The 18,759-nt window shown below is 41.8% G+C and overlaps 1 protein-coding gene across 1 annotated transcript in view; it reads right to left on the bottom strand.

Annotated features, from left to right (window-relative positions):
- The window catches only part of LRP1B (LDL receptor related protein 1B), a 4,500,992-nt gene that overhangs the window by 3,128,582 nt on the left and 1,353,651 nt on the right, over positions 1-18,759 (bottom strand). Inside the window, exon 4 of the mRNA XM_069225083.1 lies at positions 4,976-5,095. Within this exon, the coding sequence (XP_069081184.1) occupies positions 4,976-5,095 (120 nt within the window). The remainder of the gene's footprint in view (positions 1-4,975; positions 5,096-18,759) is intronic.

The raw sequence follows: 18,759 nt of genomic DNA on the forward strand, positions 1-18,759 counted from the left end.
AAAAGGGACAAACTTACTATTCCCACTCCAATATAAACCAACTCAGGGAAGGTGTTGGAAATTAACGGGGTAACAGTAGCTAATCCTGCGCCAATTTAAACCAACTAAGGGAAGGTGTTGGACATTAAAAGGATGAAATTTACTATTCACATTCCAACACAAACCAACTTAGGGAAGGAATTGGACACTCAAGGGGTGACAATTACTATTCCAACCCTTATATTAACCATCTTGGGGAAAGTATTGGACACTAATAGAGTGACATTTAGTAGCCCTACTCCAATCAAATCAACGTGGAGAAAATGTTAAACACTAAAGGGGTGACATTTACTATTCCCACTCCAAAATAAACCAACTCAGGTGAGCTACTAGACACTATGGTCCTGGTTTAGGGAAAGTGGTGCTGCACCCAGTGCAGCACCAGCTTTCTTGTGCCCCTTAGCGTCCCCCCTAATGCCACCATGTGAGCACAGTATCTAAGATACGATGCACCGTGGTGGTAGTTAGGGGAACTAGCGTCAACATTTGTGACACTAGTTCGGAGCCTTGCAGGATTAGCGTCAAAAATGTTGATGCTAATCGTGCAAAGCCCATTGATGCCCTTTGAAAACAATGCTGTGCCTCTTTTTTACACCTGCTCAGAGAAGGCATTAAAAGTGCTAAAAAAATGACTCAAATAAATCTTTTAGATTTCTTTGGACAATTTTATTGGCTCCCCTAATACGGGAACGCCCCCTTTGCATACCTCAGGCCTGGCGCAGACATAATGTAGCGCAAAGGGTTACAAAGTGAGTATATAAATGCACTGCACCACTTTGTTTATTTGGCGGGCGATTTTGGCCTTGTTGCGCCACATTAGCATTATAGAACAGGATGCTAATGTGGGGCAAGGCCCTAAAGAGGTGGCATTTACTATTCCAACTCCAAGATAAACCAACTCAGGGAAGGTGTTGGACACTAAAGGGGTGATATTCACTATTTCCACTCCAATGTAAACAAACTTGGGGAAGGTATTGAACACTTAACGGGTGACATTTACTATTCCCACTCCATTCTAAACAAACCTGAGTAAGATGTATTTATTTCAAAAATTGAAAATACATGATAAATACTACACATAAATACATGATAAATAACACACTCATTTAAATTATTAATATGTATAACAATTTAAATGTAAAAAATGCATAATATATTTTATTCAGTCATAAAATTGCCAAAATTATAGTACATCTTTTCTACTATACTACCATTAAAAACTACAATTACATTTGTATCAAATAACCACATATTCAAAATAAATTTACATCAAATATTTTCTTTCTAAATATATTTACTGTAATTCATAACAAATTATATTTATAAAGGAAACATCTAAACAAATCAAATATAAAACTTGAGGCAGGTGTAAAAAAAATGAAACATGCACATTTATTAAATCTAATGCAAAATAAAACATTTAACCTAGATTATTATATTTCAAAAACAGGAAATACATGATGAATACAACACATCATCACACTTCAGTAAATGTTCACAATTTGCAAAATATTAATTAAAGCCCTACTATTTTAAAAAATACTAAATATACTTTGTTTAGTAATAACATTTGAAAACTTATAATACATCTTTCCTACTATTACTAAATTTTAAAGAATTACAATTATATTTGTTTAAAAAAATACATGTACCAACTACATTTACACAATATTTTGTGTATTTATATATTATACCAATATATAAAATAAGTATTTCTTTCAAAAAAAAAATTTCCGTTTTTAAACAATTATTACAATTTCATAAAAATAATATAATATTTTTAAAGCAAACATCTAAACAAATACAATATAAAACATTATACACATTTTTCAAAAATATTTCAAATGTTTTAGAAAATTAATAGTTTATTTTCTAAAAGCATTAAAATATATATTTTCACAATAAATCAAAACATATAATAATGTGTTTTACAAATAATAACAAAATTGGATATTTAAAAATGAATAACTAATTTAAAATTGAAAATCTAAATGATCATCTTTTAATAATTCCCACCGATATTGCCTATTAATCTGCTACTAAGCAAATTAAATAATTAACAAAGAGCATTAAAATAATTGAAAATTGCAAATTAAATTAAAAAATGTTGAGCCTGGCTGTGTACACAGCTGGACTGCAGAAAGTGCACAGGTCCCAGGGTTGTGCCTGTGCGGCTGTCACTGCCACTCAAACCAATCCTGATGCTACTTACATGCTATGTGTAGCATGTGAGCAGCACCAGAATTGCTGGGGAGGCTCTCCGTTGTCCCCCTGCCCCTCCCCTTGATACCTGCTGCAGCCGCCACTGATTTCAGAGACAGAGCACGCACACTGTAGCACTGAATTCCAGTGTCACAGTGGGTAGAGTTCCAATGTTAACAAAAATAGGATGCAGAAAAAAAGAAATGTATAGAGTTCCCATGAAAAGAGGTGAATTTCCTACATAGTTGACCTCAAAGATTGTGCTGATACAAAGAAATGATGTAATCTGAGCAGCATTTAGTAACTTGTAAAAAGTGAACATATTTATGATTTTTTCTAGTGATTAGAAAGATGATGTTAAAATGGGTTTAGACATTGTGTGTACTATTTGTCTGTCTGTATAACTAACCAGGATCACAGTATTTAAAATATGTTAATCAAATGTGCCACACTTAGGAAGATATTGCGAAAGCAGCAATTTCTTTGACAGCTTGCTTGCTGCTTGTTCCAGGATTTCATAATCTCTTAATCCTAATTATTGACAAATTTGTGCAATCAAAAGTATTCTTTCCCCCCAATTTAAGGTATAATTGAAAAAAATAGTTATTTTACAGCTTGATTAGAAGTAAATACAGAAGAAAAGCGAGGGGTGCTACACTTGGACATCAAAATGCCCAGTTCAGTTTAACAGACATTTAAGCAGTGTGAAAACCAATTATTTAGCAATAATCTTCCAAATTATTAAAAATGTTAGGGCCTTGTTTTGAGTTTGGGGAATGGGATGACCCGCCTGCCATACTTCTGACAGGGAGGCAGTGGCATACTGGCTACCTCCCCGCCAGACCCATTACATCTACACAGCTGGGCTGGCGGGCGGAAACCAAGGTTTCCGCCCGTCAGCCCAGAGGGCAGGCAGTAATGCTGCCGCCTGCAGGGTGCAACAGCACCCTCACAATGCTCAATGTCTGTACAGCAAACAGTGAGCATTGGGAGGGTGCTAGGCAGGGGGAACTCCTGCACTGCCCATGCCCCTCTGTGGCAACCTGCACCTGTTCTTCACTAGCCTTTTCATGGCGGTGAAATCTTCATGAAAAGGCTGTTGGAGAAGCATGTTGAAATCAGCAGGACAGTGCTGACTTCAGCCTCACGCTGACTGATTCTGATCTCTGCCACCGTCAGCCCATTGGGATCGAAGATCCTGGCAGAGATGGCGGTAGTTTGCAGGGCTGCCCATCAACTGGTAAAGTGGTGGTCGGACTGCCACAACTGCATCAGTCTCACAATCACCACAAGTGTGGCAGTCCGAGGTCCACCACACTTGTAATCAGGCCCTTAATGTAAAAAAAGATTTCTCGTAGTCTAAAAACCATCACCTTGTGGGGGCGTTTTGCAACATGCTTCCACACTCTTGTCAGAGGCCTCGTAGTCGAGGTGGGGGACCCTGCCACGACTGCGGGGTCGCTGCCACGAGTGTAGAAGTTCTTTGTAAATCTCCCCCTGTATATTCTTGAGGACGTGGATGAAATGCAAATAAGGAATGTATGTATATTCCTAGATATGTATTTAAACTAACCTTGGACAGTAGTTGTCAAATCAAAAAGAAGTTTTGGACGTTCTGGAAAGCAGATTTAATTGAGGGAGTGCTTATGGGGAAAGTATCTAAGTATGAGCAGGGAAGATAGATTATTTAAGGTATGCTTCTCCTTGGCTATTTTTATAGCAATAGAATAACAGTAACTTTGTAGGAAATATAAATAAATATAATTATTTATTTTTTGATAGACCATTGTAAACATATGGGGGGTCATTCTGACCCTGGCGGTCTTGGACCAGGGCGCAGAATGACGGAAGCACCGCCAACAGGCTGTTTCCCGCCATTTTTGCCCCAGCTGGGCGAATCCGCCAGGGCAGCGCTGCAAGCAGCGCTGCCCTGGGGATTCTGACCCCCTTACCGCCAGCCTGTTTCTGGCGGTTTTCACTGCCAGGAAGAGGCTGGCAGTAAGGGGTGTCCTGTGGCTCCTGGGGGCCCCTGCACTGCCCATGCCACTGGCATGGGCAGTGCAGGGGTCCCCTAACAGGGCCCCTGCCAGCTTTTCACTGTCTGCCTAGCAGACAGTGAAAAGCGCGACGGGTGCAACTGCACCCGTCGCACGGCCGCAACACCGCCGGCTCCATTCGGAGCCGGCTTCTGTGTTGCGGCCTCATTCCCGCTGGGCCGGCGGGCGCTAACTTGGTTAGCGCCCGCCAGCCCAGCGGGAATGTCGGAATGCCGGCAGCGGTCTTTTGGCTGCATGGCAGGCGATTGGCGGTTCCCGCCTGGCGGGCGGCTACCGCCGCCCGCCAAAGTTGGAATGAGGGCCATGATCTGTTTGGATTTAGGTCCTGATTTTGAACTCGGCGGACGGGTTACTCTGTCACTAACTGTGATGGAAATTCTGTCTGCTGAAACCTAAATCCCATAGAATTTGATGGGATTTAGATTTTGGTGGATGGGATATCCGTCACTGTTGTCATGAAGTAACCCATCTACTGAGTTCTAAATCAGGCCCTAAGTTAGTCAGGAAGAGTGGGTTTTTTAATTCATTGCCAAAGGAGGGACCTTTACCGCCACACATTGATTCTGGTGACTGAAAAAATTTACGTTGATTTTGTATGTAAAAAGGAGATGCACAAGTAATTATGTTATACTTTGTCAATAATACATATGTTTTATGTGAATAAAATAATAACTTACCTTTGCAGGTCTTTCCATCTTCTGCTACTTCATATCCATTTTCACAGTAGCATATCGTTCCATTTCTTGAAATTGCACATTTAAACTGACAGCCCATGTGTTGACATTTTGGTAACAATTCTGTAAACAGATTATTATTCATTAGAATAATGGAGGAAACAAATCAAGATGATCACTGTTTAAACTGCCTCGTTCGATGTTTAGGAAACAAATTAAAAACAATTTGATCATCCTTCTAGAAAATAAGGTGCCCGTAAGTTTGTACACAAGTTGACAGATCTCTCAGTCTCCAGTCATTTCTCATTTCGAAAGGCAACATTTCCAGCAATAAAAATGCATTATTAATGTTCTTCTTATTGAACCACAGGGGCGTACTTTGCATGTTAGGGTAGTTTCTTTTGGCCATTATTCATTTTGTTTTCTTAGGGAAAACATTCTCAAATAAAATAAACAGATACATATTAACTAAGATTATCTTTGTGGTTTTATGCAAAAGAAAATGTTTTGGCATGGTGTTTAACTTATTAAGTTAGAAAACATTGTCTTCTTTGTAAAAATAAGAAGTAAAAACAAAATAGCTTCCACTATAGACTTCAATAAAGGTACTTTTCTTATGTGTTACCACAATTGATTTGCCATCATTTGAGGGCTTGTTATGATTTACACAAGCATGTATAACCTTCACAGCAATCAATGGGAGAATGTGTGGTTTTAATAATTCATATGCTATTGGAGCAGAACTTTAAAGAGTCACACACAACATAATGCATTCTCTTTGATTCCCACCTTCTCAGCGAAAATGCTGCAGGAAGGTGATGTATGTGCCACAGGACAGAAGCACAAACGTTGTATGCAATAAGGGAATATGCGCTAAATGCGTGCCTTTAAATTCACATAGAAAGGCACCATGTTCAAAATGGCAAATAATTGGATTACATTGTCTTATCCTTTTGACTGCTAAAGGAAGGGTGTTTTGATATGATTTGGCAGGCATTACCTGAAGGAACTGGAGTTGTGCACAACGGTAAAATACTGAGCCATATGTGTTTGCATTATCATTTCATAATGCGAAAATCTATTTTACAAGATAGCCATTCTGAATACTGCAAGTTACTAGCAAAATGAGCAGCCAATAAGAGAAAAAAATAATTAGTTCAAAGGGATGCACTCAATTTCCCAATTACTTTCGTGACATATACATCATGTTATTGCACACATCAATTATATGCTAATTTAAAACACATTTATTAAATGTATTCAAATTATGAATCTCCATAAATTGACAGTAAAAAACAGGACAGTCCATATTTCTTCAGTTCTTCAACCTTGTTTACGTACACTATCACTTCAATATGACTTATGCTAAGGGGCACGGTCTGTAGCAATTGAAAAGCCTCACCAGTTAATTAGGCAAAAAAATTGCAAAAAGGCATAATCTGTCCTCTGGCCTTTAAAATACCAGCATACATTTCAGTTAGGAACTTGGGGCCAGATGTAGGAAGCACTTTGCGAGTCGCAAACGGCAAAATTTGCCGTTTGCGACTCGCAAATGTGTGTTTCCTATGCAAAAATGCATTTTGCGAGTCGTTACCGACTCGCAAAATGCATTTCCGAATCGCAAATAGGAAGGGGTGTTCCCTTCCTATTTGCGATTCGCAATGGTATGCAATTCCATTTGTGACCGCTTATGCGGTCGCAAATGGAGTCGCAGTTACCATCCACTTGAAGTGGATGGTAACCCATTCGCAAACGGGAAGGGGTCCCCATGGGACCCCTTCCCCTTTGTGAATGGACCCCAAAACATTTTTTCAGGGCAGGTAGTGGAAACAAAAGGTTTCGGATTTTTTTTTAAGTGCAGCTCGTTTTCCTTTATTTAAAAGCAGTCACTAACATGGAGGTCTGCTGACTACAGCAGGCCTCCATGTTAGCGAGTGCCCATAGTCGGTATGGGGTCGCAAAATGCGACCCACCTCATTAATATTAATGAGGTGGGTCTTTGCGACCCAATACCGACTCGCAGAAGGTGTCTGAGACACCTTTCTGCATAACATTTTGCGACTTGCAAATTGCGAGTCGCTAGTACTCGCAATTAGCAAGTCGCAAAATGTTATATTGCTACATCTGGCCCTTGGTGACGTTAAAAAATTACATGTAAATATTCTAAATTGGCAATGTATAGTTACTCTTACAATAAATCACGGTCAATTGAGGATAGACGAGTTTTGGTTTCTCAATTTAACTGTGAAAGGATATGCATTGTGTAATGAAGATCTCAGCTCCGAGGGAGGGGAGGTTACAGGCTGCTTTTGAAATGGTAAAACAATTTTTTGTGCTGAAGCAGGTTGCATCTTACTAAAATTATTACCGATTGTGCTGGATGGACAAAAGATGCCTTAGATCCTTATGCAACATTCCCCATTGTATTTGAATGAAGATAAGCCATCACAAATGATGTTTGTTATTCTTACGTAAACAGGAAGGCACTTGCTGATCATGTCTTATGTTTTTATTGGAAGAAACAATCTGGAGGTAAAAACCGCCTTTGCATAGCAGCTCACTCAAACCGTGCCTAATTTAGAGATTGGTGGGTTCCAAACAGAAGAGCTGCTGTTTGCTCCTTCAACATGGAAAACCTTTCAGTCATGAAATTACTAGTAGGCATGTCTTTTATAAAGTCCTGCACTTTTAAAGGCATGTCATGTGATGTAGGGTCTACTGGCTTTGCTCCTACTCAGGACCATCCGTACACATGGGATTTGAGAAAGGAAAACATAAAAACAAATAGTATGCGCCGATAAAATTTGTTTTTCATTATCAATTGACAGAGCCTTCATTTTTAATCTACGTTACTGAAATAAGGTTAACAAATGATGCAGGGAGCCCAATTATCTTCAAGGTCTTATGGTGGAAAACAGTTAACTTTTACTTTTGCTTCCAGATTTGACCTTTGGTGCAGGTGATTGCTCTATGAGAAGCTTAATGTTTGTCCTAAGTGTCATTATGATGGAGTCTGTGGTTACTCTGTTGATTGCTGTTAGAAATGGGGTCTTTGGATGGTAGTCAGATTACCTGCTGTCCAAGCAAGGATCCTCACTCTACTCAGGGTAAAGGAGAATCCTACTCAGTTAACCCCCGCTCACCCCTTGGCAGCTTGGCACGAGCAGGCAGGCTTAACTCAGAAGCAATGTGTAAAATATCTGTACCAACACACACAGTAATACAGTAAAAACACTACCAAATGACTCAACACCAGGTTAGAAAAATATCCAATATTTATCTGAACAAAACAAGACCAAAATGATAATAATCCAACATACACAAGTCAAGTTATGAATTTTTAAAGATGAAACACAAAAAGAGCACCTTAGAAGCACAAAAGCTTTGATTAGGTGATATCATGGCGTTGTGACAGAGTCATAACCGGATGGAAATGGCACCGGTTACAAAGTCACACAGACCCCCTGGTAAAGTACCTTGTGAAAATGAGGAAACAAGCAGATGCATGGAGTCGGGGATCATGGCGTCGCTGGATCCGAGGCAGCATTGGTTTCTGCGCTAAAGAGAAAAAGGAGCGGAGGCATCACAAAGAGGCGTCGGGTCCTTGCTGCAGAGCAGTGAAGGTGAGGCGGCGGTGCAAAACGTAGGATCCGCACACTTCCAGCAGAGTTGATGTCAGGCGGTCACGGCGTGGTGTGATGACTTATACAGAGTCGCGGACTTCAGCGGGGCTGCAGCAGCGTCGGGCCTGCGAGGTTGTTGCACTCCAGCGAGGACCACGGCTTCCGTTGTAGGTGGTGTCACGGGATTCGGCAGCAGCATCAGTCCAGAGTCATCGGAAGTCAGTTTTCCTTGGAGTGACTTGGTCTTTCCACTAGTTTTTTCCTTTCAAGGGCCCAGGGACTGGATTAGGCACCACTTGTCAGGGAAGGAGTTACACAGAGAGTCCAGGTGCTGGCCGAGGAAGTATTTGATGGCCCTGAGACTTCAGAACAGGTGCAAGCTCAGTCCAAGCCCTTGGAGATTCTTCTCAAGCAGGAATATATCACAAAGTCCAGTCTTTGTCTCCTCTTACAGGCAGAAGCAGCAACTGCAGGATAGACAAACAAAGCACAGTCACCGGCAGGGGTAGCACTTCTCATGAGCTCTTCAGCTCTTCGCAAGGCAGAGGTTCTTCTTGGATCCAGAAGTGATCTTGAAGAAATCTCAAGTATTGGGTCCACTACTTATACCCCTTTCTTCCTTTGAAGTTGGCAAATTTCAAAGCAAAGTCTCTCTTATTTACCGGTTCCTGCTTTGCCCAGGCCAGGCCCCAGACACACACCAGGGGGATGTAGACTGCATTGTGAAAGGGCATGCACAGCCTATTCAGGTGTAATTGACCACTCCTCCCTCCACTCTATCACCAATTGCTCATCAGGTTATGCAGGCTACACCCCAGCTCACTTTGTCTCACTGTCTAGAAGGGATTAAAAAACAGCCCAACTGTCAAACTGACCCAGACAGGCAATCCACAAACAGGCAGAATAATTTAAGCTTTCTAAAAGTGGCTTTTTCAAACTAACAATCTATAAACAAACTTCACTACAAGATGTATTTTTAAATTGTGAGTACAGAGATCCCAAACCCCATATTTCTATCTGCTCTCAAAGGGAATCTGCACTTTAAAGTTATTTAAAGGCAGTCCCCATGTTAATCTATGAGAGAGATAGCCTTGCAACAGTGAAGACTGAATTTAGCAGTATTTCACAGTTTTAGTACATGTCCCACCTTTTACATACACTGCACCCTGCCCATGTCCTACCTTATGGGTGCCTTACATGTATGAAAAGGGAAGGTTTAGGCTTGGCAAGTGGGTACATGTAGGAAAGTACCATCTTGCCTGGCATGTTACCCCCATTTTTCACTGTATATATGTTGTTTTAGTTGTATGTGTCACTGGGACCCTGTCACCCAGGGCCCCAGTGCTCATAAGTGTGCCTGAATGTGTTACCTGTGTAGTGACTAACTGTCTCACTGAGGCTCTGCTAATCAGAACCTCAGTGGTTATGCTCTCTCATTTCTTTCAAATTGTCACTAACAGGCTAGTGACCAATTTTACCAATTTACATTGGCTTACTGGAACACCCTTATAATTCCCTAGTATATGGTACTGAGGTACCCAGGGTATCGGGGTCCCTGGAGATCCCTATGGGCTGCAGCATTTCTTTTGCCACCCATAGGGAGCTCTGACAATTCTTACACAGGCCTGCCACTGCAGCCTGAGTGAAATAACGTCCACGTTATTTCACAGCCATTTTACACTGCACTTAAGTAACTTATAAGTCACCTATATGTCTAACCTTTACCTGGTAAAGGTTGGGTGCTAAGTTACTTAGTGTGTGGGCACCCTGGCACTAGCCAAGGTGCCCCCACATTGTTCAGGGCCAATTCCCCGAACTTTGTGAGTGCGGGGACACCATTACACGCGTGCACTACATATAGGTCACTACCTATATGTAGCTTCACAATGGTAACTCCGAATATGGCCATGTAATATGTCTATGATCATGGAATTGCCCCCTCTATACCATCCTGGCATAGTTGGCACAATCCCATGATCCCAGTGGCCTGTAGCACAGACCCTGGTACTGCCAAACTGCCTTTCCCGGGGTTTCACTGCAGCTGCTGCTGCTGCCAACCCCTCAGACAGGCATCTGCCCTCCTGGGGTCCAGCCAGGCCTGGCCCAGGATGGCAGAACAAAGGACTTCCTCTGAGAAAGGGTGTTACACCCTCTCCCTTTGGAAAATGGTGTGAAGGCAGGGGAGGAGTAGCCTCCCCCAGCCTCTGCAAATGCTTTCATGGGCACATTTGGTGCCCATTTCTGCATAAGCCAGTCTACACCGGTTCAGGGACCCCTTAGCCCTGCTCTGGTGCGAAACTGGACAAAGGAAAGGGGAGTGACCACTCCCCTGACCTGTACCTCCCCTGGGAGGTGCCCAGAGCTCCTCCAGTGTGCTCCAGACCTCTGCCATCTTGGAAACAGAGGGGCTGCTAGCACACTGGACTGCTCTGAGTGGCCAGTGCCACCAGGTGACGTCAGAGACGCCTCCTGATAGGCTCCTTCAGGTGTTGCTAGCCTATCCTCTCTCCTAGGTAGCCAAACCCTCTTTTCTGGCTATTTAGGGTCTCTGTCTCTTGGGATTCCTTAGATAACGAATGCAAGAGCTCATCCGAGTTCCTCTGCATCTCTCTCTTCACTTTCTGCCAAGGAATCGACTGCTGACCACGCTGGAAGCCTGCAAAACTGCAACATAGTAGCAAAGACGACTACTGCAACTCTGTAACGCTGATCCTGCCGCCTTCTCGACTGTTTTCCTGGTGGTACATGCTGTGGGGGTAGTCTGCCTCCTCTCTGCACTAGAAGCTCCGAAGAAATCTCCCGTGGGTCGACGGAATCGTCCCCCTGCAACCGCAGGCACCAAAGAACTGCATCACCGGTACCTTGGGTCTCCTCTCAGCACAACGAGCGAGGTCCCTTGAATCCAGCAACTCTGTCCAAGTGACTCCCACAGTCCAGTGACTCTTCAGTCCAAGTTTGGCGGAGGTAAGTCCTTGCCTCCCCACGCCAGACTGCATTGTTGGAAACCGCGACTTTTGCAGCTACTCCGGCCTCCGTACACTTCCGGCGGAAATCCTTTGTGCACAGTCCAGCCTGGGTCCACGGCACTCTAACCTGCATTGCACGACCTCCTAAGTTGTTCTCCGGCGACGTGGGACTCCTTTGTGCAACTTCGGGTGAGCACCATTTCATGCATCCTTGTAGTGCCTGTTTCTGGCACTTCTCCGGGTGCTACCTGCTGCTAAGAGGGCTCGTTGTCTTGCTCGACATCCCCTCTGTCCCCTGACGCAATTTGCGACATCCTGGTCCCTCCTGGGCCACAGCAGCGTCCAAAACCCTTACTGCACGATTTGCAGCTAGCAAGGCTTGTTGGCGGTCTTTCGGTGGGAAAACACTTCTGCACGACTCTCCACGGCGTGAGGGATCCGTCCTCCAAAGGGGAAGTCTCTAGCCCTTGTCGTCCTTGCAGAAACCTATGCTTCTACTGTCCAGTAGCAGCATCTTTGCACCCACAGCTGGCATTTCATGGGCATCTGCCCATCTCCGACTTGCTTGTGACTTTTGGACTTGGTCCCCTTGTTCCACAGGTACCCTCGACTGGAAATCCATCATTGTTGCATTGCTGGTTTGTGTCTTTCCTGCAGAATTCCCCTATCACGACTTCTATGTCCTTTGGGGAACTTTAGTGCACTTTGCACTCACTTTTCAGGGTCTTGGGGTGGGCTATTTTTCTAACCCTTACTATTTTCTAATAGTCCCAGCGACCCTCTACAAGGTCACATAGGTTTGGAGTCCATTCGTGGTTCGCATTCCACTTTTGGAGTATATGGTTTGTGTTGCCCCTATCCCTATGTGTCTCCATTGCATCCTATTGTAACTATACATTGTTTGCACTGTTTTCTAACACTATTACTGCATATTTTGGTATTGTGTACATATATCTTGTGTATATTTGCTATCCTCATACTGAGGGTACTCACTGAGATACTTTCGGCATATTGTCATAAAAATAAAGTACCTTTATTTTTAATATATCTGTGTATTGTGTTTTCTTATGATATTGTGCATATGACACTAAGTGGTACTGTAGGAGCTTCACTCGTCTCCTAGTTCAGCCTAAGCTGCTCTGGTAAGCTACCATTATCTATCAGCCTATGCTGCTAGACACCCTATACACTAATAAGGGATAACTGGGCATGGTGCAAGGTGCAAGTACCCCTAGGTACTCACTACAAGCCAGTCCAGCCTCCTACAGTACACTTGCCAAGTCGAATTAGCAGTGCAAGACTGCACTCACAGACACTTCAGTGGCAGGTCTGAGCCATGTTTACAGGACTACTAATGTGGGTGGCACAACCAGTACTGCAGGCCTACTAGTAGCATTTGACTTACAGGCCCTAGGCACTTTACTAGGGACTTACTAGTAAATCAAATATGCCAATCATGGATAAACCAATCATCAATATAACTTACACAGAGAGCATATGCACTTTAGCACTGGTTAGCAGTGGTAATGTGCCCAGAGTCCTAAAGCCAACAAAAACTGGTCAGAACAAATAGGAGGAAGGAGGCAAAACGTTTATGGATGACCCTGCAAAAAGGGCCATTTCCAACAATTGCATTGAGGGAGAAGAGAGTAGATTCATGAGGCCACTACTATGTTTGCAGAAGTCAACCCCTAAACTTTTTGTGCTTGAGGAGTTAGTATATAAAAATATTGAAGATAGAATGAAACTGGGCCCTGGGACATTATGCCTATCTATATGGTGTAACCCTGCAGACTTTTTTGAACAAGGACTATTAATTGTCTAACATTGACCAACTAGTGTAGAATTTCCTGGTTTAAATATATTAAAGATTGCAGGTTTGGTAACTGGTTTCCTTGGTGTCCATAAGCAATTACTATGCTACATGTTTGCTTTTTGAAGACATATGGAAAGAGATGGAATTGATGTTCAGAATTGCTCTGTAAAACGTTATTTTTGTCCTAAGTGGGACAACACCACATCTGACCTTGATTGGCAATATTTATGAAAGATCTAGTTTTCTCAAATTTAGTTTCATCATCATTTACTGTATGTCTGCACTGTCTGTTTCTAAAAGGTCACTTTTCAAGGCAGTCTATGAATTTTTTACTTGTGATAACTCATCTATTGAATCATGTGTTATTATTTGTTTTTATTCCCACAAGTTATTATGATCTTGAAGATGATATATTGTATCGGAACATGGTTTTACTGTGGCTATCTTTACCATTGGTACAATGTGGAAATTTGGCCCTGCACTGTCGGCTTTGGACTGAGAGAAAAGTAGCAGGATTAGAACCCTTTGATTCGGTAAGCTCCGATGCCTCACCGAAGCTTTTTCTTTTAAATTGTTTTTATTGGTATTTCAGCATCAACAATCAGGGCTCTACAGAGTGTACATAAGCTATAATCACCATCAACAGTATAACCATGCATTCCCAATTCTTGTAGCTCAGTTACATATCTACTATCTTCTGGCTCATCCCATATAGTAGAAGGTTGTTCTATCCAAAAAAAACGGTAATCTTAGGAGAAGCCAGAATATACATAAACAAGAACTCTGTCGTTAGTGTAATGCAACACAACAACCCACTACAACTCCCCTGTCCCTGCTCAACCCCACTAGGCTTCCCAAAGTGAGCACTTCATGAGGACTATGAGGGTTAATCACTAAACTGTGCACAAAGGGCAGCACTTAACTTTATTTGTGGCAATCAAATGGTCACCTCGAGGGACAGTGGGCCCCAGAGGCTGGGCTTCATCCTGGAGGGCTCAGTGAGTCATCTAACACTGCTGTTAGGGTGTGCGTCATCCCTCCCCAGACAAGTGGATCATCTGGCACTTTGTTATCTCACATAGTGCACCTTATGTGGGCTTCCTCAGCTCCTGCCCCCTCTACAAGGTCATCCCGCCTCCCACTCATCTGTAGAGGTTGATTATTTATCTTGTGCATTACAATACGTCATTTGGCAACAATGAGTCATAGAATTGTGTACCTTCTGCTTAGTTTCTTTTTGGGGTTGTCCAGCAGCAAGCCCAATAGGCAGGCTATGGTTTGTCTAGGAACTGCCCAGCCAGTCCCAGTCCTAAGATGGACCAGCATGTCCATCCAAAAAAGCATCACCAATAGGCATCCCAAGACCATGTATAAACAATCTGCGTTGTCAGACTCACAACAGGCACAATGGGGGACTTTATGTGGGTATATGGTATGGAGTTTTTTCGGTGAGAGATATACCATTTGGACATAGTTATATTGCATTCGTTTGAACCATGCTTTAACTAGTACTGTCTATACCATTTATATTCCCCCGCTCCTCAGGAGTAGTACGTTCCTCACTAGCACTCTCCCAGCGTTCATCCACCTAAAGCAGCCCCCCAAAAAATGTCATCCAGTGACAATGTATGGTGGCATTGTTAATAAGTATAAAACAAAATCGATCCCCTCCTTTTTCAAGGTGTATTTTTGTTTCACTAATACCCAGGAATCGAGGGGTTGTGCAGGGAAACGTTATATGCAGTGTAAGCTTATCCATGTCATTTGTGTGAACAACCTATCTGAACATTGTCATGCTGGGGCCTGCTGATGATGTTAAATCAAGTCATTTATTTATTTAACATTAATATTTAACACCGTAACTAGGCAGCGTCTGTGGGAAAAGCTAGCCAGAATGCAAATTTACTGCAAGCTACCCACGGTTCCTGTCACTACATAAACAGACATTTGTGTTTAAGTAAAGCAGAGGAATTGGGCCATTGTGTCAAAAAGAATATCTACTTAGGGTCACAATCATGGGTGTGTTTTTTAGCATCCCGTAAGCTCTGCCTCCTCACAGCTGACCAGGGCCCTTTTCTAAGCACACTAGATCATTTTTCCTTAAGTTCAGTGGACAGAATAAGCATAAAATACCATATGCCAAAGTCACCATAGTGATGGACCAACCACCCAATTACCCATGTATGTATTTGGCTGCACAAGCTAGTTATAGTGAGCAAAACGATCTTGTGCTAACCTGTGATAAGCAAACGCTTCTTTCTTTTAGTTGGAACATGAATAGTGTTTAACTGACTGAGTGGACAATCATATAACACACTAAAATAGCTTAACATTGAAATCTAGCTCTTTGGGCAATACATTAAACAACTTTGATAAAACCCATTTGTTGGCGCTTTGATGGTACAAATTCCTTCCCTGATTTACTTACAGGGCATCAGCCTACTGTGACCTAAATGCTTTCCTTGATTCTGGTGTTTCTGGTCTAATTCGCAATTGTATTTATGCTGCTTGAAGTTAGTAGACATCAAGAATGCATGAAACTAAGGCTCAATTTGTTAATTATTTGTTTACATTGGATACTTCAAACAAGGGGGCCGTAAAGAATAATTGTGATGTAATTGAACATAGCATGGATGTATTTTTTATTCTAGCGATGCCTTATTCTACTTTGATTTATGATCCGTTTAAAAGGTGATTTATTTAGGTTGAATATGAACACAGTATCTTATGAATTGTGTTTTCTAAAACTTGATAAAAAGGAAGAGTCAATTTGTGTCAACTCCCTACAACCCCCAATCTCTGCAAGTGTATTTTAATAGCTCGTTCTTGAAGTATATTTTTGCCCTCTCACCTGTGTTACCTATTAAAATGGTTTGGAAGTCTTCTTCTAATAGTTATTCATACTTAAATTGCTGCAGATCAGGTAGTTTTAAGGGCGAAGGCAATAGCTGCCTGATATTTCTCTGACCATACATTTTTTTGTGCCATGTGCTGTGATTGGTGGGCATGAGTTTGAGGATCTGGGGGAGGGTAATAATGTAATTCTGTGTATCAGAATGACTTAGGGCCTGATTTAGAACTGGGTGTATGGAATACTCCATCAAAAATGTGATGGATGTCCCGCCCGCCGTATTACCACCTCCTTAGGATATAATGGGATCGTAATACGGTAGGTAGGATATTGGTCATGTTTGTGACAGAATATCCCCCTCCACCAAGATCTAAACCAATGTCCTGAAGTGTCATGAGGTGTTCTTTTGAAGAAACTAACCATGTATGCTTTCAATTTATCCTTGAATTTTATTTTATGTAAGGCTATGATTACTTATTTTTCTTCTTTTGTATCACTATTAGAACAACGTATATAATCCACCTGGTTAATTTACTTTCATGTTTATGTTGATATGATTTTTACTCACTTACACCCTTTATCTTCCTGGCTCCCCAGCCCTTTTATAATGCTTGTTATTAAAAACTAGGTAAACTGTAGCTCACAAACCTGCCATGCAACCCACTACTTGAACAGCAAATAATATGCTCATGGTCTCACCCTGGATGTAAGAGATTAATTTCCTGCTGAAATGACTTGTCTCATTCATGACATGACATGTTTCCTTACTATTACATCCAAGTCCTGCACCAAACCTGCTGTGAGCGGCCAACCTATGTTGAGCAGGGCCTGCGAGGACAGACAATCACCACTTGGCTTGACCAAATGTGGTGTGCTGCTTTGATTGGCAGTAGGGCTTTGCCTGCAGTCAGCCTCTGTGCTCAACCCACTGTACAGAGCCAAGCTAACTCCTGCAGCAAACTGCAGGCATGACAGAGACATACTGACCTTAATAGAGCAGTTTTGGGTTAATGGTCATCAAATTGACGAAGGGAGAAATAATTTGGTTTTTGATTCAAATTTTCTTTTTGCAATTTGGTTCTGCAGATATCTCTAGCTTTCAAAGTATTGGTGACTGATCTCAATTCGTGACCTACACGAACCACTTTTCTAACACGAATTTCATGAAAATGACAAAACAAATTTTTACCAACCCAAGCAAAACCACTTACGTGCTTGATGTGCTACTTTGAAAGGTAAGTTTAGTGTCTTTCGTTTAACAGTTCGTTTAGAAGTGCCTCAATGGCAGCCATTGGGAATTAAAATTAAACATGTGACTTTTTGACCACTTTTATACTTGTGTTTCTAAACTCATGACTGACAGGTCAAACCCAAATTAGAGAGACATCGTTTTTGGAAAGTTTTGTGCAGGTTTGTTACCAAAGTTAATACTCACAGAGTCATTGTTGCCAACTTTGTGACATACTTATTACCAAGCCAGTAAAAATAAACGCGGTCCAAGAAAGAATGTTATTTGGAGCAAGTGCAGCAATAAAAGCAGATTCAAATATTTGTTATCACAGAGTAAAGTTAAAAATATTTTTGCAGTACTATAGCTGCATCTTCTTAGACCTCTGGGCCTAGAGCATTTCCTAGATCATACTGGTTCACAATATTGACATGAACATGAAGATTGTGCTCTGACTCCACTTAAATGATCATGTTTATAACAAATATACCTGAAAGAACAGCATGACATAAACTATACACGCAGATGTAAACAGATAAATACGCTGTTTACTTCCACTGTTGACAGGGGACAGCATGACCCAGCCACGATTTCATCTCTCTTGAGTCATGGCACTTCCTCCCACAGAGAGTAGCTCTTCCTTTCTATAGTTCCTTCTTCTGTCTCTGTCTCTCTCTTGCTCTCTCACACACATATACACACGCACATGCAGACACACACAAACAACCCCCACACACCCAAACACATACACACACATCACAGTAGCACCTCAAGTTTTTACACCAGGTATAAAATCTTAAAATGTAAAGAAAATACATTGGCCTGGAAAATTACTGCAACGAGCACAACTAGTGATTCTCAGGTCAGTGACTGGTAATCTAACTGGCATTTCTACAATACTAAATTATTCTCCCCATGTAATTCACTCCTGCATCACTGCGCAGCCCAACCCTACTGGTGAATCAGAAAGACACGTTAGCTAAAAATAACCCTGAAATAATATTTTGCGATTAATATAAGACAGGACTGCACTTTTTGAGCAGTATCAAATCTATATGTTTAGTGGTTGCACAGTGATAAAGCGAGATGCATTCAGTTCCTATGGCCATTCTCAAGTATCAAAGCTACACGTCAAGCACCAGAGAATTTCTCACTTTGCTCTGCCAAAGGCAAAACGCAAACTAGTAACTTAGTAATTGATATCTTATTTCACGGCTAAAACAACGCAGGATTCTATTTGTGAATGGTATTTTAACTAATTGAGCCACACTACAAAGCACCTTTGTCTGTGTGAAAACATTCA

Source organism: Pleurodeles waltl, chromosome 3_1 (genome assembly GCF_031143425.1).
Source record: "Pleurodeles waltl isolate 20211129_DDA chromosome 3_1, aPleWal1.hap1.20221129, whole genome shotgun sequence".
Lineage (NCBI taxonomy): Eukaryota > Metazoa > Chordata > Amphibia > Caudata > Salamandridae > Pleurodeles > Pleurodeles waltl.